This window comes from Notothenia rossii (genome assembly GCF_949606895.1).
Source record: "Notothenia rossii genome assembly, contig: scaffold_371, whole genome shotgun sequence".
Classification (NCBI taxonomy): Eukaryota; Metazoa; Chordata; class Actinopteri; order Perciformes; family Nototheniidae; genus Notothenia; species Notothenia rossii.
The window spans coordinates 1-22500 of NW_027640246.1; the positions used below are offsets into that span (position 1 = coordinate 1).

Genomic DNA, 22500 nt, shown 5'->3' on the forward strand with positions numbered 1-22500 from the left:
CTTATTTTGCAGCCCTTCCCTGCAGTTTGAACCCCTCAGGCAGATAGGAAAGGTATTGAACCGTGAAAAGATGCTCTCACCTTCTGGAAGGACGCAGAGGAGGTTTCTGCGCACGTTCAGTTCTCTCAGAGCTTTGAGTCTGCCGATGTGACGAGGAAGAGCCGTGATCTCATTACAGCTGATATCCTACACACACACACACACACACACACACACACACACACACACACACACACACACACACACACACACACACACACACACACACACACACACACACACACACACACACACACACACACACACACACACACACACACACACATGAATGTACAGTAAAATATCACTCATACGTTTGATATGAAATAGAAACAGAACTATATTTGTAAAAGCTTGAATGAATGCTTTGTGATTTCCGTCTGCAGAGAACAAGCTGCCTCTGGAGAGCTCTCACCAGCTCCACGAGGCCCTGCAGCTCTCCGATGGTTGTATTATATTATATTAAACATGATTATATCAAAGTGTATTAAAGTATATTAAACTATATTAAAGTGTATTAAAGTGTATTAAAGTATATTAAACTATATTAAAGTGTATTAAAGTGTATTAAAGTATATTAAACTATATTAAAGTGTATTAAAGTGTATTAAAGTATATTAAAGTATATAAAAGTATATTAAAGTATATTAAAGTATATTAAAGTGTATTAAAGTGTATTAAAGTTTATTAAAGTATATTAAAGTGTATTAAAGTATATTAAACTATATTAAAGTGTATTAAAGTGTATTAAAGTATATTAAAGTATATAAAAGTATATTAAAGTATATTAAAGTATATTAAAGTGTATTAAAGTGTATTAAAGTTTATTAAAGTATATTAAAGTGTATTAAAATATATTAAAGTATATCAAAGTATATCAAAGTGTATTAAAGTATATTAAAGTGTATTAAAGTGTATTAAAGTATATTAAAATATATTAAAGTGTATTAAAGTGTATTCAAGTATATTAAAGTATATTAAAGTATATTAAAGTATATTAAAGTATATTAAAGTGTATTAAAGTGTATTAAAGTATATTAAAGTATATTAAAGTATATTAAAGTATATTAAAGTGTATTAAAGTGTATTAAAGTTTATTAAAGTATATTAAAGTGTATTAAAATATATTAAAGTATATTAAAGTATATTAAAGTATATTAAAGTGTATTAAAGTATATCAAAGTTTATTAAAGTATATTAAAGTGTATTAAAGTATATTAAAATATATTAAAGTATATTAAAGTGTATTAAAGTATATTAAAGTATATTAAAGTGTATTAAAGTATATTAAAGTGTATTAAAGTATATTAAAGTGTATTAAAGTATATTAAAATATATTAAAGTATATTAAAGTGTATTAAAGTATATTAAAGTATATTAAAGTGTATTAAAGTATATTAAAATATATTAAAGTATATTAAAGTGTATTCAAGTATATTAAAGTATATTAAAGTATATTAAAGTATATTAAAGTATATTAAAGTGTATTAAAGTATATCAAAGTTTATTAAAGTATATTAAAGTGTATTAAAGTATATTAAAGTGTATTAAAGTATATTAAAGTGTATTAAAGTATATTAAACTGTATTAAAGTGTATTAAAGTGTATTAAAGTATATTAAAGTATATTAAAGTATATAAGTCTCTCACCAGCTCCATGAGGTTGTGCAGTTGTCCGATGGTCTCGGGCAGATTCACCAGTTTGTTGTTTGAGGCGTTCAGGACCCTCAGAGGGAGATTACAGAGGCAGGAGGGCAGCGAGCACAGCTGGTTCCGACTACACACACACACACACACACACACACACACACACACGAGTGGATGATGAGATACATTAGTAAAGATTCCTAGAATAAACCATTTTTATTTGTACCTATAAAAAGCACTGAAGCATAAATAAATCCCAGAGAAAAAGTAAACATCGCTCAGTCTCTGACCAGACACACACACACACACACACACACACACACACACACACACACACACACACACACACACACACACACACACACACACACACACACACACACACACACACACACACACACACACACACACACACACACACACACACACACACACACACACACACACACACACACACACACACACACACACACACACACACACACACACACACACACACACACACACACACACACACACACACACACACACACACACACACACAAAGAAAACACCCACACACAAACTACAATCTACCATGCAGCAGTTTAGCAGCTTTGTGAGTTGAATGCTAACATGTGTGTGTGTGTGTGTGTGTGTGTGTGTGTGTGTGTGTGTGTGTGTGTGTGTGTGTGTGTGTGTGTGTGTGTGTGTGTGTGTGTGTGTGTGTGTGTGTGTGTGTGTGTGTGTGTGTACCTCAGGTTGAGAGAAGTGAGGGACTGCAACTGCAGGCAGATGATGGAGTCGGGGATGGTTCTGATGCAGTTGTGATACAGATTCAGGTTCTCTAAAGCCACCAGGTGACAAATCTCCGTGGGAACGTCTGACAATCTGTTCTTAGAGAGGTCTGAAACACAGAAGACAACATATATTAAATACATTAATTATCATTTAAAGAAACAGATGAATATCAGTTCTTGGAGAGGTCTGAAACACACAATATGTAAACTAATGGTAGATAGCAAAGTTGTTTATTTCCTAGGCAGGTACCAAAACCAGAGACACATTACAAGTCACAGTATGTGTGTTCAAACAGTCAGCTCAAGAGATGAAACCGATGGTATTTTGTCATATTTATTGTTGTTTTTGAGATTATTTTGTTGGATTCAACTGTGAACAAACGATCAGCAGCTCTTTATCTAAGTTCAGACGCTGGATCAGGATAATTGTGTGTGTTTTGATCCTGCTCATCGGACTGTGAGCTCCACATAAAGCAGACTTTATGAAGCGCAGCAGAATTAGTTGTTAAACACAGGCAGCAGTGCATTGTGGGTCACAGGAAGTGCTATTTAAAACAACGAGGCTGAGAAACAAAGGGCCAGTCAGGCCTGCTTTCATCTGACTCAGTGTGTGTGTGTGTGTGTGTGTGTGTGTGTGTGTGTGTGTGTGTGTGTGTGTGTGTGTGTGTGTGTGTGTGTGTGTGTTGGTATATGTGTGTGTGCGCGTGTGTGTGTGTATGTGTTTGTGTGTGTGTGTGTGTGTGTGTGCGTGCGTGTGTGTGTGGGTGTGAGAGTGTGTGTGTATGTGTGTGTGTGTGTATGTGTGTGTGAGAGAGAGAGAGAGAGAGAGAGAGAGAGAGAGAGAGAGAGAGAGAGAGAGAGAGAGAGAGAGAGAGAGAGAGAGAGAGAGAGAGAGAGAGAGAGAGAGAGAGAGAGTGTGTGTGTGTGTGTGTGTGTGTGTGTGTGTGTGTGTGTGTGTGTGTGTGCGCATGTGTGTGTGTGTTGGTATGTGTTTGTGTGTGCGTGCGTGCGTGCGTGTGTGTGTGTTGGTGTGTGTGTGTGAGAGAGTGTGTGTGTATGTGTGTTGGTGTGTGTGTGTGTGTGTGTGTGTGTGTGTGTGTGTGTGTTGGTATGTGTGTGTGTGTGTGTGTGTGTGTGTGTGTGTGTGTGTGTGTTCAACAATATCACATCTTCACTGTCAGACACACACACACACACATAAATACACATCAGTGTCAGACACACTTCTGTCATGTTACATTCAACACATGATACCATTAGAGGAGACACAAGTGGTGATATAGACCAAGGGCTATTAAGCCAACACACACACACACACACACACACACACACACACACACACACACACACACACACACACACACACACACACACACACACACACACACACACACACACACACACACACACACACACACACACACACACACACACACACACACACACACACACACACACACACACACACACACACACACACACACACACACACACACACACACACACACACACACACACACACACACACATCGCCAGTAGGTCCCTTTAAATTATGGCACATGTTTTTATTGTATTCATGTTTCCGTGGTCTTTTCATTTTTTCTTGAGAAGCCCTTTGTGAATTGTATTACCGTGAAAGGTACTATATTAAATACATAGATTAGTTTCAGTTAGTGCAAGCTGTAAATAGAATGAAACTCCAATCAGACTGGACGAAGACAATGTAAATATGTTTTGAAGACATCACAATAACTCCTTTCTGCTCCGTTTGGATTCAAACCTGCTGCCCGTTTGCCTCCGGAACTCATCTCTAAATCTCCCACATGTTTTGGGAGTTAACGGGCGAATTCCCTCAAACTTAAACGTGTTTAAACTCGCAGCTCCGTGTTCCACATTCTGCTGATGAACAGGACCATGAAGAGCAGAGGAGCTAACCGTTAGCCTCCATGTTTAAAGAACTGCTGCACACACTTTGTTATTAGAGAGCGCACATTAAAGAGGTGCAGGAATGAGATTGAAGCGTCCAAAACCTGGAAGTGAGGCAGCATTTTACCACTTCCTGTACCCTGGCCTGGAGATCAATAGTTTTCTGAATGTGTTTTTGGCCTGAAAGAAGGTCTGTGGTTAACACAAGCTGAAGAACTTTTTATTGTACGACATAAAATACTTCACTAAATACCCGACTGGTGGTTCCTTTATAGCCCAACATTAGCCACCTTTAGCTTAGCGGTGGTGACGTGAAGTCAAGTGACCGTGCTGTAGTTCCTTTATAGCCCAACATTAGCCTCCTTTAGCTTAGCGGTGGTGACGTGAAGTCATGTGACCTTGCTGTAGTTCCTTTATAGCCCAACATTAGCCACCTTTAGCTTAGCGGCGGTGACATGAAGTCATGTGACCGTGCTGTAGTTCCTTTATAGCCCAACATTAGCCACCTTTAGCTTAGCGGTGGTGACGTGAAGTCATGTGACCGTGCTGTAGTTCCTTTATAGCCCAACATTAGCCACCTTTAGCTTAGCGGTGGTGACGTGAAGTCATGTGACCATGCTGTAGTTCCTTTATAGCCCAACATTAGCCACCTTTAGCTTAGCGGTGGTGACGTGAAGTCATGTGACCATGCTGTAGTTCCTTTATAGCCCAACATTAGCCACCTTTAGCTTAGTGGTGGTGACGTGAAGTCATGTGACCATGCTGTAGTTCCTTTATAGCCCAACATTAGCCACCTTTAGCTTAGCGGCGGTGACGTGAAGTCATGTGACCGTGCTGTAGTTCCTTTATAGCCCAACATTAGCCACCTTTAGCTTAGCGGTGGTGACGTGAAGTCATGTGACCGTGCTGTAGTTCCTTTATAGCCCAACATTAGCCACCTTTAGCTTAGCGGTGGTGACGTGAAGTCATGTGACCATGCTGTAGTTCCTTTATAGCCCAACATTAGCCACCTTTAGCTTAGCGGTGGTGACGTGAAGTCATGTGACCATGCTGTAGTTCCTTTATAGCCCAACATTAGCCACCTTTAGCTTAGCGGTGGTGACGTGAAGTCATGTGACCATGCTGTAGTTCCTTTATAGCCCAACATTAGCCTCCTCTAGCTTAGCGGTGGTGACGTGAAGTCATGTGACCGTGCTGTAGTTCCTTTATAGCCCAACATTAGCCACCTTTAGCTTAGCGGTGGTGACGTGAAGTCATGTGACCGTGCTGTAGTTCCTTTATAGAATAACATTAGCCACCTTTAGCTTAGCGGTGGTGACGTGAAGTCATGTGACCGTGCTGTAGTCCCTTTATAGCCCAACATTAGCCACCTTTAGCTTAGCGGTGGTGACGTGAAGTCATGTGACCGTGCTGTAGTTCCTTTATAGCCCAACATTAGCCACCTTTAACTTAGCGGTGGTGACGTGAAGTCATGTGACCGTGCTGTAGTTCCTTTATAGAATAACATTAGCCACCTTTAGCTTAGCGGTGGTGACGTGAAGTCATGTGACCGTGCTGTAGTTCCTTTATAGCCCAACATTAGCCGCCTTTAGCTTAGCGGTGGTGACGTGAAGTCATGTGACCGTGCTGTAGTTCCTTTATAGCTCAACATTAGCCACCTTTAGCTTAGCAGTGGTGACGTGAAGTCATGTGACCGTGCTGTAGTTCCTTTATAGCCCAACATTAGCCACCTTTAGCTTAGCAGTGGTGACGTGAAGTCATGTGACCGTGCTGTAGTTCCTTTATAGCCCAACATTAGCCTCCTTTAGCTTAGCGGTGGTGACGTGAAGTCATGTGACCGTGCTGTAGTCCCTTTATAGCCCAACATTAGCCACCTTTAGCTTAGCGGTGGTGACGTGAAGTCATGTGACCGTGCTGTAGTTCCTTTATAGCCCAACATTAGCCACCTTTAGCTTAGCGGTGGTGACGTGAAGTCATGTGACCGTGCTGTAGTTCCTTTATAGAATAACATTAGCCACCTTTAGCTTAGCGGTGGTGACGTGAAGTCATGTGACCGTGCTGTAGTTCCTTTATAGCCCAAAATTAGCCGCCTTTAGCTTAGCGGTGGTGACGTGAAGTCATGTGACCGTGCTGTAGTTCCTTTATAGCCCAACATTAGCCACCTTTAGCTTAGCGGTGGTGACGTGAAGTCATTTGACCGTGCTGTAGTTTCTTTATAGCCTAACGTTAGTTTTTTACTCCACTGAACCTTCTTTATGTCAAAAATGTGCTGAGTCAGTGTGTGTGGTTGGCTGAAGCTCTCTGCAGTAAGTATACACACACACACACACACACACACACACACACACTCCTCCCTGCAGAACAGTAATGACAGACTTCATTACACCACACACAACTCACACACACACAAATAGCACAAACCAAAAGAGCAGAATGTACACTTGCATTTGTTATTTTATAGTTGTGAGGACTAGTGCTATGTGTGTGTGTGTGTGTGTGTGTGTGTGTGTGTGTGTGTGTGTGTGTGTGTGTGTGTGTGTGTGTGTGTGTGTGTGTGTGTGTGTGTGTGTGTGTGCGGTGTAGCTAAATAATGCACGGCTGTCTGCAAGTTCCTCAGTGTTTGGTTGATTAATTTCACATATATGAAGTGCCCATAACCAGAATCAGGATTTTTGTATGTTTTAATGTCTTATAAATATTTAATCCAAGTAGATTTAATGAAGTCAAGTAAATGAACTCTACCGTTTATATGTTTACAAGCAAACACGTCGTTAGTTTGAGGGCTTTCCACTGTGTTTATTGACAGTAATAAATGTAAGATAGAATATGAGTGTGACGCAGATCAGGAGTAAAGTGACTCCTCGTGCTCTGTCTGTCTGTTCTCTACGACTCAACGTTACATAACATCCTCTCTCTGAGAAGAGCAGCACCCACACAGCCAGAGGGGTGCGTTCCCCTTTAAGGATGAAAACAAACGTAAATAAAACAATCAGTGTGTGTGTTTGTGTTTTGTTGTCATATAACTCACTCCTGACACAGTGAGGAACAATGTCTTCCTCCCCCGTCCCACTTTCTGCTTCCTTGGAAGGAAAAGTGGGACGAGAGGAGAAGAACACCCAGAAGGATCAACACACACACACACACACACACACACACACACACACACACACACACACACACACACACACACACACACACACACACACACACACACACACACACACACACACACACACACACACACACACACACACACACACACACACACACACACACACACACACACACACACACACACACACACACACACACACACACACACACACACACAGAAAGACACACAAGATAAGAGACGTTAGCTAATTAAGTTGTCACTGCGATGATATGATATTGATTATGAAGTAAGTTAAAATGACTGTGTGAAGATTTGAAAAAGCAACACTGACAGAGCAGCAGCATTAACACACACACTGACAGACACACACACTGACAGACACACAAACATTACACACAAACAGACAAACACAGACACACACACACACACACACACACACAGATAAACACACACTCCTGACTATTCCCTGTGTTTTTAGTTTGTTATATTTCTGTTGTAAATTATTGTCTTTTATTGTGGTTGTAGTAATGTATTTTTATGACATGTACAGAACTTTGGCTCGACCAAAAATCACTTTTAAATGTGCTTTATAAATAAAGCTTGATTTGATTTGACACAGACAGACAGACAGACAGACAGACAGACAGACAGACAGACAGACAGACAGACAGACACACACAGACAAACAGAATAAATCAAATAGCACAATACTAAAATAGTCAAATAGTGCCAGAATAACAAAAAAAATGCAAGTTTTATAATGCAACAAATAAAGAAATGATAATAATAATAAGATAAAATGGGGCAAAAAAAGTTGCAAGTTCAAAAAATAATGCAAGAAATAAAATAAGAAACAAACACAATAAGAAATCTGCAAGAAAAAATGTAACATAAGAATAAAATGATGTAATTTTTAATTACTGATAACATCCAATACATGTACTGACATCTGCATATCAGAAAATGCATGTGTTTGTTTATGTATATTGCATTTATACTTATATTAACATTTATATTCAATTTAATATGTAATATTCCATTCCTCACACACTTAATGTATATATAATATCCTGCTTTATATTTTGCTACTGTACAGTACATTTGTATTTCAACGCGTATATTTTCAACTTTTTTTAATGCTATTTTATTTAGACTAAACCCTGGAAGTGTTTCTGGGAATTTAACACCAACATTTCTACGAACAAACAACACATCTTTTCATCCGGAGTTTCAGAAAGACAGACATTTTAAATCATGGAGAATCAATCTTCCTGTACTGACGTCACAAACAGGTTTTCTGCAGGTAACTCAAATAATACAAATAATAATACATGACACTTATATAGTGCTTTCCTAAAAACTCAAAGACTCATGATGATAAACTGTTAACTGAATGGAAAGTTGGACGAGATAAAAAAAGGTTGGCAGGATTATTTAAAAACACCGTCATGACACAAGTATCTTTCCATTTGCTCAGCGTTTAAAAAATAAATTAATCACAGTCTCTCCTCCAGCTGCAGACACCATTACAATAATCTCACAACAGACACCTTTAAGAGTAAACACACTGATTCATCGTGCTTTACAGCCACGACCTTTGACCCTGTTTGTTTCCTGTAATCTTGCTGAAAATGAAACTGAAAATATTCTTCTATTACCGTAAATTAAACAACGAAAAAAGATGTCTGTCTGTCTGTCTGTCTGTCTGTCTGTCTGTCTGTCTGTCTGTGTGTGTCTCCGTCCGTGTGTGTGTGTGTGTGTGTGTGTGTGTGTGTGTGTGTGTGTGTCCCTGTCTGTCTGTCTGTCTGTCTGTCTGTCTGTCTGTCTGTCTGTCTGTCTGTCTGTCTGTCTGTCTGTCTGTCTGTGTGTACAGATGTTTAGCTTGTGTGTATATGTAAAGGTCACAAGTGTCTTTCAGGAGAAACAGTAAAAGCTGGCTAACCCAGAGGAACCCGATGAATAGTGTGTGTGTGTGTGTCTCTGTCTCTCTGTGTGTGTGTGTGTGTGTGTGTGTGTGTGTGTGTGTGTGTGTGTGTGTGTGTGTGTGTGTGTGTGTGTGTGTGTGTGTGTGTGTGTGTGTGTGTGTGTGTGTGTGTGTGTGTGTGTGTCCTGATTTAATGAACATTGAAAGGTCATCAGCTGTGAGGAAGAATGCACCAACACCACATGAACATCTTTCATGTCCTGGGGCTAGACTCCTGGTACTAGACTCCTGGTGCTAGACTGCTGGTGCTAGACTCCTGGTGCTGGATTCCTGGTGCTAGACTCCTGGTGCTAGACTCCTGGTGCTAGACTCCTGGTGCTAGACTCCTAGTTCTAGACTCCTGGTGCAAGACTCCTAGTGCTAGACTCCTGGTGCTAGACTCCTGGTGCTGGATTCCTGGTGCTAGACTCCTGGTGCTAGACTCCTGGTGCTAGACTCCTAGTTCTAGACTCCTGGTGCAAGACTCCTAGTGCTAGACTCCTGGTGCTAGACTCCTGGTGCTAGACTCCTGGCACTAGACTCCTGGCACTAGACTCCTAGTTCTAGACTCCTGTGCTAGACTCCTGGCACTACACTCCTGGTACTAGACTCCTAGTTCTAGACTCCTGGTACTAGACTCCTGGCACTAGGGCTTTCCCGAATACCATTTTTCGGGCTCCGGATATTCGGTAGTAATCAGCAGCGAATATTCTAATATTTGGTGCGGAGAGATTTGTATTTTTTCAACAAAAAAAAAATGTTCAAAAAGGTTTCATAACACGCTCCGAATCCGAGACACCTGACAACACGCTGTTAAGCAGAAGCGCAGAAAGAGCATACTATTACGATTTATATTTATTTATTGTCTCAGTACTCGCAAACATTAAAACTAAATGTGTCCTCTGTAGGGTAACTGTAGGGTCTGCTGTATTGTTGAGGATGTTGATGGCTGGGATGCGTTGCACAAGTTATTTTATGCCGTTGCCTTAGCCCCAGATGTTCCCACATTACTCCTATTATTTTCACTATTCGGATAAAATTAAAAAAACCTAATATAAAAAAACAATTCGGTAGCTTGCTTGCAACTATTTTCCAAGCAAAGTAAGTGCACGTGTTTATCATGTGTAACGTTACTGTTTAAACGGCGGATAAAGCAGCTTCATCATGGCAACTTGACAACAGCTAAGCTAGGCTACTACTTACAGCATCCAGGTGACTTTTCAGAGTTGTTGTGCCACCGTGGTAGGCCAGTTTCTTATCGCATATTTGGCACATATTCTTCTTACCGTCGTCCAATTTAAAAATGGTCCCACACAGCTGAAGTCTTCGGCATTTTGTGGGTGAAACGAGGTGAAGCGAGGTGAAGCGTGCCGTTTGCGTTCGTGACTGTGAGTGAACGCGATGTCAGGAACACAGGCTGAGATTGTATATACTTCCGCATTTTAAAAGTGCAATTCAAAAGTATAAATATAGTATAAGAATATGGCAATTCGCCTTTATTAATAGCATACGTTTAGAAAAAAAAAATATATAAAAATAAAAAAACGAATATCCGAATAATGAAATTGAAACCCGAATAGTTGGCCAACGAACGAATATTCGAATAGTCGAATATTCGGGTACAGCCCTACCTGGCACTAGTCTCCTGGCGCTAGTCTCCTGGCGCTAGACTCCTGGTACTAGACTCCTGGTGCTAGACTCCTGGTACTAGACTCCTGGTGCTAGACTCCTGGTACTAGACTCCTGGTGCTACACTCCTGGTGCTAGACTCCTGGTGCTAGACTCCTGGTACTAGACCCCTGGTGCTACACTCCTGGTGCTAGACTCCTGGTGCTAGACTCCTGGTGCTAGACTCCTGGTACTAGTCTCCTGGTGCTAGACTCCTGGTACTAGACCCCTGGTGCTACACTCCTGGTGCTAGACTCCTGGTACTAGACTCCTGGTACTAGACTCCTGGGGCTAGACTCCTGGTGCTAGACTCCTGGTGCTACACTCCTGGTGCTACACTCCTGGTGATTGACTCCAGGTGCTAGACTCCTGGTGCTACACTCCTGGTACTAGACTCCTGGTGCTACACTCCTGGTACTAGACTCCTGGTGCTACACTCCTGGTACTAGACTCCTGGTACTAGACTCCTGGTGCTACACTCCTGGTGCTACACTCCTGGTGATTGACTCCTGGTACTAGACTCCTGGTGCTACACTCCTGGTACTAGACTCCTGGTGCTACACTCCTGGTACTAGACTCCTGGTACTAGTCTCCTGGTGCTAGACTCATGGTACTATACTCCTGGTGATTGACTCCAGGTGCTAGACTCCTGGCGCTAGACTCCTGGCACTATACTCCTGGTGATTGACTCCAGGTGCTAGACTCCTGGGGCTAGACTCCAGGTGCTAGACTCCTGGTGCTAGACTCCTGGTGCTAGACTCCTGATGCTAGACTCCTGGTGCTAGACTCCTGGTACTAGACTCCTGGTACTAGACTCCAGGTGCTAGACTCCTGGTGCTAGACTCCTGGTACTAAACTCCTGGTGCTAGACTCCTGGTGCTAGACTCCTGGTGCTAGACTCCTGGTGCTAGACTCCTAGTACTAGGATGGGTTGAAAGCAGAGAACAGATGTCACTGTGTGTGCTGTGTGCTCTGCATGTGTGACCATTAAAGAGTGTTTCATCCCTCCAAATTCTATTCTAAATACATTAAGAGCACAGACCTCCATCAAGACCGTTTCCATAGAAGAAAAACTGTTCAATAATGTTGAAATATGTGGATATAAACATGGAATAAACAAGTATTGAGAGCTTGCACTTGATTCTTATGGCCTGAAATTAATGTTTATTTGCATAAAACAAGATATAAACCACTGATTTCCTGAGAGATGTTATCATGTGGTCAAATCTGATACAGAGTAAAGTCATAGGATTCATTTACATCCACTCGGATATCATATATATATAAAAACAGAACCACTTTGACTAAAAACGCTTAAATATAGTGTGAATACGTGCAGTAAATCTACATTTAACTAGGGGTGTAACGGTACACGTACCCGTACCAGGCAGAAATGTTTGTGAACCGTTACACCCCTTCATTTAACAGATATACGGTCTGTGGGTTAAACACTGTTTAAACCATGCAGTGGCCTCTTGTTTATCAGCTGTAATCCATCTAATACTCACACAAAAACAAAAACTGTGTGTGTGTGTGTGTGTGTGTGTGTGTGTGTGTGTGTGTGTGTGTGTGTGTGTGTGTGTGTGTGTGTGTGTGTGACCCAGTGAGCAGCAGACAGTCATGGATTAGTGTTTCTGTAGCTTAAAAGATTGAGGGGGGGTTGATCATTATAAATATTGATTCCTGCACACAAAGAAAAAGCATTTTAATTTTCAGATTAAATTCACTGATTTTCTGCATAAAATGTGTGTTAAAGCAGGTCTAACATTTAATATGTGTCATTTTATTGATATTTCTTATTATATTTAATGCATAATAATAAACTTTGGATAACCCAAATAATTAATGGAAAACTGCAGGAAGTTTAGGAGAAATTTGGATGAGTTTTGAGCAGATTACTTGCTGTAAATGTTCCTGTTTTTATTTTGTAAATGTTAACTTAACATTTTAAACTGACTTCTCTCTTGATTAAACACAGTGTTCTTTCCTCTGACATTTGCCTATCGCTGCATTAGCTCTGTGGTTGTTTGAACTGTATGTGCTGTAGCGACCCGGCATAGGGTGCTGCGTGGGTCACTCAAGCATCCCCCCGTCTCTCTGCCAATCACAGAGCTGCACAGTCAAGCTGGTCGGTGTGTGGGCCTGGTTGGGTTGGGGGAGCAGAGGGGGGAGGGCTGCACAGTGTGTAAGGTTGAACCTGCTGTGTGTGTGTGTGTGTGTGTGTGTGTGTGTGTGTGTGTGTGTGTGTGTGTGTGTGTGTGTGTGTGTGTGTGTGTGTGTGTGTGTGTGTGTGTGTGTGTGTGTAGTACTAGAGTGACGCTGAACCTGTAACCTGTGACCTATGAACCTGTATTTGTATGCTACCAAAGGAGCTATTAACCCTAAGAACTTGATGCCTGTTTCCGACTCCTATTGTGTAACGTTACAGTACATTTAAAAGAAGTTGATTTCAGGCGATTTTTTATGCAAATATTTACTGAATATTGTTTGCTTTTTTGATTTGGACTTTTATCTTCAGTGTCGTCTTTGCTTTGAAGTACACATGTGTATTTTTGTTACTAAAATGTAATTTTTAAAGAATAAATTACAGGGCTCGACTGTAACGATTGACAGGTTGCCATTGGCAACCATTCGGAAAAAATGTCAACCACTTCTTAGCCTTTGGTTGCCATCAGTGGCAACCAGTTTTTAACATAAAGAAACAAGGACAGCAAACAGCAAAATGTGCACCCCAAAATAAATAAATGTTAATTATTTGTTGTATTAAGAGTGATATTTAAATTATTGTTCTGACCAGTCGGAACCTGATACTTAAGTTGCACGTGCATTGGTGTGATTACGGAGCCAGAAAGCGATGTACGTTTACTCGCGTGCGCCGTGTGTTTGTTTTACAAAAAATAGCGAAGTAAATTAAGTTGTTTGACTGTGGGGTAAAATGTTCGGCCAACCCGTCAACATCTCAAACGAATGTTCAAAGTGATTCAACTGATAAAGCACAAGGTGAATCCGAAGGAAAGCAAAGAGGAAATGTGTAAAGTCTTGGGAGGAAACATTCTGCTCCGTTGTGCATTCACTTCCGGTAAAAGTTCCTTCAAAATAAGAGTCCCGATCTTATTACTACAAAAATAAAAGTGCTAAACAAAACTTTAACAAAGGAACATATTGGCATACAAACATAATCACTTCTATAAACAGGCAACACATTTTAAATATAGTTAGACATATTAAAGGTAATTTACAGCATTAATAATTCATATCTAATTCTTAACTGTGAATGGTTTTCATTTATTTAACATTAGGAATGTATTAGTCTGGCCAATGACAGAACCACAATCAATGCTGAAGGGCCAGTGGATCTATGGTGGGGGTCAGCACAAAGGTCAAGAAAACCCAAATTTGAAAGGAAGACAACGGATTACCAAGAAACTAGTGATCTGTGAAGAACAGCAGCTGCACTACTGGTATTTAGTATACCAGCAACTGAGGGTGGACAAGTTTCCTACCACTTTAGTTTCAAATAATTGTGTTAATTACTTATTGTAAAGCATTTGAACATTCTTTTGTGTCACATGTTCATTATTAAGTTGATGTATAACTGTATAGTATCTTCATTATTTTAAATATAAGGTGGCTAGAAATGGCAACCGTATTTTCAGTTTTGGCAACCAAAAGCTGATGCCTGGTTGCCACTTTTAAAAGTTAGCGTTGAGCCCTGCATTAGCATAAAAACCTCAGAAGTATGTTTACCGGGAAGTGAAAGTGATTATATGTGCACATAGAGCCTGAAATAAAGAGAAAACATGAATAAAAGTATGAGAACTGAAGGTAAAATCTTTTAAAATGAACAAAGGAAATGGAAAAATGTCCATCTTGATTTAGGAAAACAGAGAAAGTAAAATATGGGTGATTTATTGCAGACCGGATGCCGAGCAGACGAAGAAAAACAGAGTCAGAGACGGAGAGAAAAACTGGGGGGAAAAAGAGGAAGAGGGGTGACAGAGTAACAGGATTAGAGAGGGGGAGTTTCCTCAAACTGGCAACACACACACACACACACATCAAATACAACAACAAGACCCCCACTGCTGACCCACATCTTTCTCTGCTGTCAGCACATCACTAACCTGACTGAGAGTGTGTGTGTGTGTGTGTGTGTGTGTGTGTGTGTGTGTGTGCGTGTGTGGGGCATGGCATGCTGGCAGAGAACACACAGACTTTCCAACATGATTTCTGGCTCTACTTTAAAGCAGATTTGGGATCGAGAAGTGTTTAAAATTCAACATATTATTCTGCAGGGTGGGAGGTTTGCAGGACTGTGATTGGCTAAAGTGAAACAGGCACTTCCTGGTTTATGACAACAACCTATAGTGTGACGAAGAATATGTAGATATATCAAATTTTCAGCGATTTTCACATGATTTTAATGCATGTTTGCCGTCTGAAATGCTCCATATATTAAAATATATACTGTCCATATATACACAGTTGACCTATATCTCATTCCTACAGATAAAATGAAATGAAATGTTTTTTTACTCGTGTTTTCTCTGCTAAACAGCGTCGTTCTGCAGCAGAAACAAGACAGAGAGCGTGTAGGAAATTTATGGAAAATGAAAAATGTCCCCAAAGAAAAGAATCCGAATAAGTGTGTATGATTGCTAAAAAAGCAAAACATTAAAATGTAATAGCAAATGTATTAAAAAATCCCTAAAATAAAAACAGGAAACCTGATCTCTGCCGCATTATTAAAGAAAAATCATCTTTAAAAAACCCACTTATTGGCTTATTTTACAAAAAGAATCCATGCAGTGATTGGATACATGTTGTTGACGTTACTGCACCGTGTATCAGTCGTTTTACTTTACACAGTTAAAGTTTTATAAAACCAAATAGAAAATATCAATCTCCCTTTATACAAAACCAGACCTTTAAATACTCAATCAACAGAAATAAATATCAGAGGTGATTTTATACAGGATCGTTCTGCCTCTGGGAAAGAGTGAAGCAATCAGGATTAGACGGGATTAAAGAAAGTAAACTCTCCTAAATATGTTAAAATACCACACACACACACACACACACACACACACACACACACACACACACACACACACACACACACACACACACACACACACACACACACACACACACACACACACACACACACACACACACACACACACACACACACACACACACACACACACACACACACACACACACACACGACTGCCAGACATTTCCACAGATTTCACTTAGTGCGTGTGTGTGTGTGTGTGTGTGTGTGTGTGTGTGTGTGTGTGTGTCTGTTTATGAGCATACTGTATGTGAACACTTTATCTATGTATGCTGGCGTGTGTTTCATGGTGTGTTAGGATAAGCCTGAAGGAGAGCGGTATGGAAAGTGTGTGCTCGTCACGGCAAACCAAAGTGTGGTGTCTGTGTGTGTGTGTGTGTGTGTGTGTGTGTGTGTGTGTGTGTGTGTGTGTGTGTGTGTGTGTGTGTGTGTGTGTGTGTGTGTGGCCTACATTTGGAGGATGAGAGACTGTTTATTTATTCAGAGGGACTCGGCGTCTGTCACGCCTGTAGAATTCAGTTTTAAAGACGACGTCATCCTTCCTCTTTAACACAAAACACACTTTTTGTTTTGACTTGTTTTAAACATTATTATTCCCTCTTGATTGGTGTTTGTTAACGGCATGTTGTTTTTATTGTGGATATGATGGTGTTTTTCTGTTGATCTATGAGGCATTCTTACTATATCTTTGCTGCGTGATTGTGCGTCCGCTGAGAGGAGATGAAGTGTGATTCAGTAAACCCACTACAAACACAAATCAAAAGGGATTATGGGTAGAGGAGGAAGAGGAACATCCTTTTGCATAGAAGAAAGTAGAGGGCAGTACTCATGCTCATATGTCATACAAAGCCTCCATAGGAAAACTAAAGACTATACAATAAATACATATTTTGTAATACTTACTTTTTAAATACATATGTTATACTCAAACATGTACAGGAGTGTTCTTCCTGCAAACAATGATGTTCTTCCACCTCTAAAATATGGACATTTCTATGTTAAATATGACATTAAAGTGATTATGTTTGGGTTGTTCACCGAGACAACATTTAAAGACAATGCTAATCTCATGCTAACCTGCTCATTATGTTAAAATGCTGAAGGTAAACATTAGTGCTAACCATGTTCACATCTTAGCATGGACTATAATATCCTGCTTTATATTTTGTTGAGAGTAAATTGGTATTTGAACTTCTATTTATTCTACTTGTTTTATTTCTATTTTGAGATGTTTATATTTTAGAATTGTTTATTTCTACTCTTTTAATTTCTCTTCGGTGCAATGCCTTGTCTTTTAAACTGCTGCAATGCAAACATTTCCCAAATTGGGATCAATAAAGTCAATCTTATCTTATCTCAAAGAATGCTAATATTTGTTTATGAGCACTTAAAATAGCAGGTGGCACATCTGATGGCTAATATAATAAACTACCTTCTGCTGTGTTTTGATATTGATACATGTGGAGGCGTGTGGCGCAGTGGGCTAGTACGTTGGTGTTGGGATCAGGGGGGCACAGGTTCAAACCCCACTGCAGTCAGCATGTCGTTGTGTTCCTGAGACACTTCACCCCAAAGTGCTCCTGTGGGGATTGCCCACAGTATTGAGTATGTAAGTCTCTTTGGATAAAAGTGTCTAACAAGTGACATGTCATGTAAAGTAATATTGAAGAGGCCATGTTGCTCATTTTTTGTAATTATTGGCTCTACTACTGTGACATGTTTCCAAGCTGAAAAGCTATGTATTGTGATTTGAATCTTTGCAGACCCTTTACATGCACACAAACCTAAACAACACACTACAGGAAAGGGAGAAAAACAGGGCTGCTTTTATGAAAGAATTACTGAACTTAATATTCAGATTTTTGTGCAAAAACGTGAATATTTGTGACGCATTTCACGGCTAAGCCTCCGTCTCCTGGTGGTGTGTGTGTGTATGTATGTGTGTGTGTGTGTGTGTGTGTGTGTGTGTGTGTGTGTGTGTGTGTGTGTGTGTGTGTGTGTGTGTGTGTGTGTGTGTGTGTGTGTGTGTGTGTGTGTGTGTGTGTCTGGGTGTGTCTGGGTGTGTGTGTGTGTGTGTGTGTGTGTGTGTGTGTGTGTGTGTGTGTGTGTTTATATTTTCTGCTCCAGTTAGTCAGAGGTGATTTTAGTGCAGTAGTCGATGAGAAACACAGAGAAAAGCCATAAAGACCTAATTTGGGCACAAACACTCTGCTGACTGAATGACTGAATGACGGCTGCATAAAGGCCAGAGATACAGATAGATAAAACGTCACAACCATGTTGATCTTATCCAATAACATTGGGTACTCGCTCATGAACTGTTAGCGCCGTGTTATGCATGCCCACAGCACCTCGGGGGAATGCGCACAGCGTAAAGCAAATACTTTTGTTGATCTGTTCGGCAAAGATAGGTTTGGAAACAATATCATTTCCTTTTGGCATGCATAACAAGGCATAATACCGGAGCCCCGCTGCGGGGAAACTTTGCGCTGTTCAGAGTTTGTTCTAATCTGTCAAAATGACGGGCGGCTTTCTGACTTTTCCGTCATTGTTAAAAACAATCCGTCATCTTCTACTTCTTCTTCTAATCTTGCATTATTTTATTCTACTCGGTTTCTTCTTGCACTACTTCTGTCTATTCTAAATGTGTGTTATTGTTTTATATCTTAAATATTGTATGATTTCCATATCTACACGTTAGCTGCTGTACAGATATATGATATGAAACCCCTTGGATCTTTTGAATGTGATGTATGTGATGTGTGTGACATCATCCTTCAGTGTTTGGTCACATGACTCAGTGGTGTCAGGTATCAGAAGTGACTTCCTGTGATCTGGTGTCCTGAAGCAAAGTCCTGTGATTTACAAACTTCCTTTCAGAAGAGATGCAGTGTCATTCGTCACAGAAAAAAGCACTTAGAAGGTTTTGAGTTTCAGATAGTCATAGTTTCATCATCGTCTACAATGAAAAGTGTCCAGAGAAGTTTATTCTTGAATTTAAGATCCATAGATTGACTGAAATGTAACCGTTTATCACACAGTGGTGCAGGAATGAGTCGTAAAACTTTAACATGATATTTTAGCACTTCCTGTCTCCTGGTCTGGAAGTCAATGGTTTTCTGAAAGTGTTTTTGGTTGTTAGCCTGAAATCAGCTCTATGGTTAACACAAGCTGAAGAGATTTTTATTCTACGAGATGAAATACGTAAGTAAATACCCGACTGGATAATTTAAAAACGGAGCTTTATAACAAGTGTCTAAATGAGACGACTAAACGTCATCACGTGCAACATTAGCCTCCTTTAGCTTAGCGGTGGTGACGTGAAGTCATGTGACCGTGCTGTAGTTCCTTTATAGCCCAACATTAGCCACCTTTAGCTTAGCGGTGGTGACGTGAAGTCATGTGACCGTGCTGTAGTTCCTTTATAGCCCAACATTAGCCTCCTTTAGCTTAGCGGTGGTGACGTGAAGTCATGTGACTGTGCTGTAGTTCCTTTATAGCCCAACATTAGCCTTCTTTAGCTTAGCGGTGGTGACGTGAAGTCATGTGACCGTGCTGTAGTTCCTTTATAGCCCAACATTAGCCTCCTTTAGCTTAGCGGTGGTGACGTGAAGTCATGTGACTGTGCTGTAGTTCCTTTATAGCCCAACATTAGCCTTCTTTAGCTTAGCGGTGGTGACGTGAAGTCATGTGACCGAGCTGTAGTTCCTTTATAGCCCAACATTAGCCACCTTTAGCTTAGCAGTGGTGACGTGAAGTCATGTGACCGTGCTGTAGTTCCTTTATAGCCCAACATTAGCCTCCTTTAGTTTAGCGGTGGTGACGTGAAGTCATGTGACCGTGCTGTAGTTCCTTTATAGCCCAACATTAGCCTCCTTTAGCTTAGCGGTGGTGACGTGAAGTCATGTGACTGTGCTGTAGTTCCTTTATATTCCAACATTAGCCTCCTTTAGCTTAGCGGTGGTGAAGTGAAGTCATGTGACCGATCTTTTTACTTCAGAAATCATAAAGTGGTGTTAATATGTTGAGATTATCCTGCAAAATTAAACGTTTAAGTATCAAACGTTTGTTCGACACCCATTGGACCAGGGGGATGCTGCCTTCAGGGACCCACACAGAAATACGTCATCCCTGTCAAATGCCTGCCTAAATGTCTAATGTTAGTTTGGCTTGAAGCAGAAATGACCGTTCTTCCTCTGCAGCTGCACTTCAGTTTAGTGGGATTGAGTCCTTGGTGTTTCTGAAACAGGAAGAGATCTGAGCTGTTGCTCCTGAAAACAATGAGGTGGGGAGCGGTCACTTCCTGTCTCTTTTAGAGAATCACAACCCCACCCTGCCGTAGGTTAGCTTCTGCTGTGTGGAGCACTTTGAATTAATACTAAATGCATGCCATTGTTTTTCTAATCGCCATTATATAAACACTGTCGCATGCTAACGTTAGCATTTAATTTATAGTGCACTGCAGCTTAGAACATTCTCAATGAGCCCCTGGTCTGTTTTTAAACTTCTTTCGGCCTGTATACAGTGGGGGGCATAATAAATAAACGACAAAGAAATGCAAATAAATATATAATATCAAAATATTATATATGTAGGACCTTTATTGTGAAAGTTTAGTGCTAAAAAGATTTGAGCTCTTAAAGAGTTCAGCCCATTCGGAAGAAATGCACCAAAAATGTCTGCTAAATGTAAAATAAAGTACTTTATTGATACCAATTTGGGAGATGTTTGCATTGCAGCAGCATAAAAAGACAAGGCATTGCAAATAAGAGAAATTAAAAGAGTGCAAATAAACAATCCAAAATAGAAACATCTAAAAGAGAGATAAACAACATTAAAAAAGTAGAAAAATAAATAAATGTTAAGGTAAAATAAGATATGAATGAACAAGACAAATAAAATAAGTTAAATTAATTTGTTATTGGCTATGGTAGGTTATTGATTATGTTCACATATACTTATTTGATTACATCCAGTTGTCTAAGATGACAACAGAGACTTTCGACCCAAAACCAGCTGTTGACTTGTGGATGCAAGCAGCTAATGGCAGACTCAACCAGAGAGAAAGAAGTAGGCCGACATCATCACTAGGGGTGCACCGAATGGGAAATTCTTGGCCGAAACCGATACCGAAAATAGGAAACAGTTGACCGAAAACCGAATGCCGAAAGGCCGAAAATGATTAATAGAAATATATATATATATATATCTATATATATAATGTATACATTCTTTACCAATGTTGTTCAGCTGCATGATTATGGAAAAATACATGATTATGGCAAAACTTAACTTAAATAATAATCACTAGTATGGGTCCATAAAACATTTATTCAGCACTTTTGAATGCATACAGTACATTCATTCCAAGTCAAGTGCATTTAAAACTGCATAAACATCTAGGCCAGTAGGCCGACAACAAAACAGTGTAAATAAAGACTGTAACAGCCAGGCCTTCAACAACAACAAATGCACCTATAAGTGCATGCATACAAATGTGCAAACTGGATAAATCCACATGAATGTAACTATTTACAAATGAAATTACAATTGAATTTCAAGAATCTGTAAATAAGGCTGTCTGTCCTCATAAGCAAAGTAGTACACATTGTATAAAGATACATAAAGTGAAAACTGGATACAAAATCCACAATCAATTACAAATTAAATTACAATTTCAAGAATCTGCAAATAAGGTGGTCTGTCCTCATGAGCAATGTAAACAACATTGTATCATTTAGATACTGAAAGTACAATATATTGAACACTGTGCTGCTGTCATTTCCCCCTAATGATAACCTGAGATGGTGAATTATAACTCACAATGAAAATTGTTCAGGAAAGTGGGAATAGAGTAGACATGTAGAACTAGATAAACTTATGATAAGCCAGCCTTGTCTACTTATTAAGGAAAAGTGGGAGGTTCTTTTTAATGAACAGTAGCTTCTCTGCTTTATCAGCCATAAGTCTGCTCCTCTTCTCATCAAGCACATGAGAGGCAGCGCTGAACAGTCTCTCGCTGTCAGTGCTTGTGATTTGATCTTACTCCGCATATTTTTAAATATCTCCAAGCGCCAGACATGTTGGCTGTGAGCCAGCCGCGAGCATGGTCGCGCGCCGTGCTTGTCGCCGCGTTTTGATTACGTCATCACAACAACACGTTACCTTACCAACGTAACCCTGTTCCCTGACATTCGGTGATATTTTTTCGGTGCTAAAACCCTTTCCGGAGTGATGACAGCTTGTAGGATTACTGGTCGTGCTAATGTTGTTCTGTGTTCACC

General features: G+C 40.2%; 1 protein-coding gene across 1 annotated transcript in view; it reads right to left on the bottom strand.

Annotated features, from left to right (window-relative positions):
- Positions 1–32: 32 nt before the first annotated feature.
- Positions 33–22500, bottom strand: part of LOC307026896 (leucine-rich repeat and calponin homology domain-containing protein 1-like) — a gene marked incomplete at its 3' end in the record, with an annotated part of 34461 nt that continues 11993 nt past the window's right edge. Inside the window, exons 2-4 of the mRNA XM_079695055.1 lie at positions 2421–2571; positions 1689–1815; positions 33–186 (exon numbers count right to left, since the gene is read on the bottom strand). Coding sequence (XP_079551181.1) covers positions 33–186; positions 1689–1815; positions 2421–2571 — 432 coding nt within the window. The remainder of the gene's footprint in view (positions 187–1688; positions 1816–2420; positions 2572–22500) is intronic.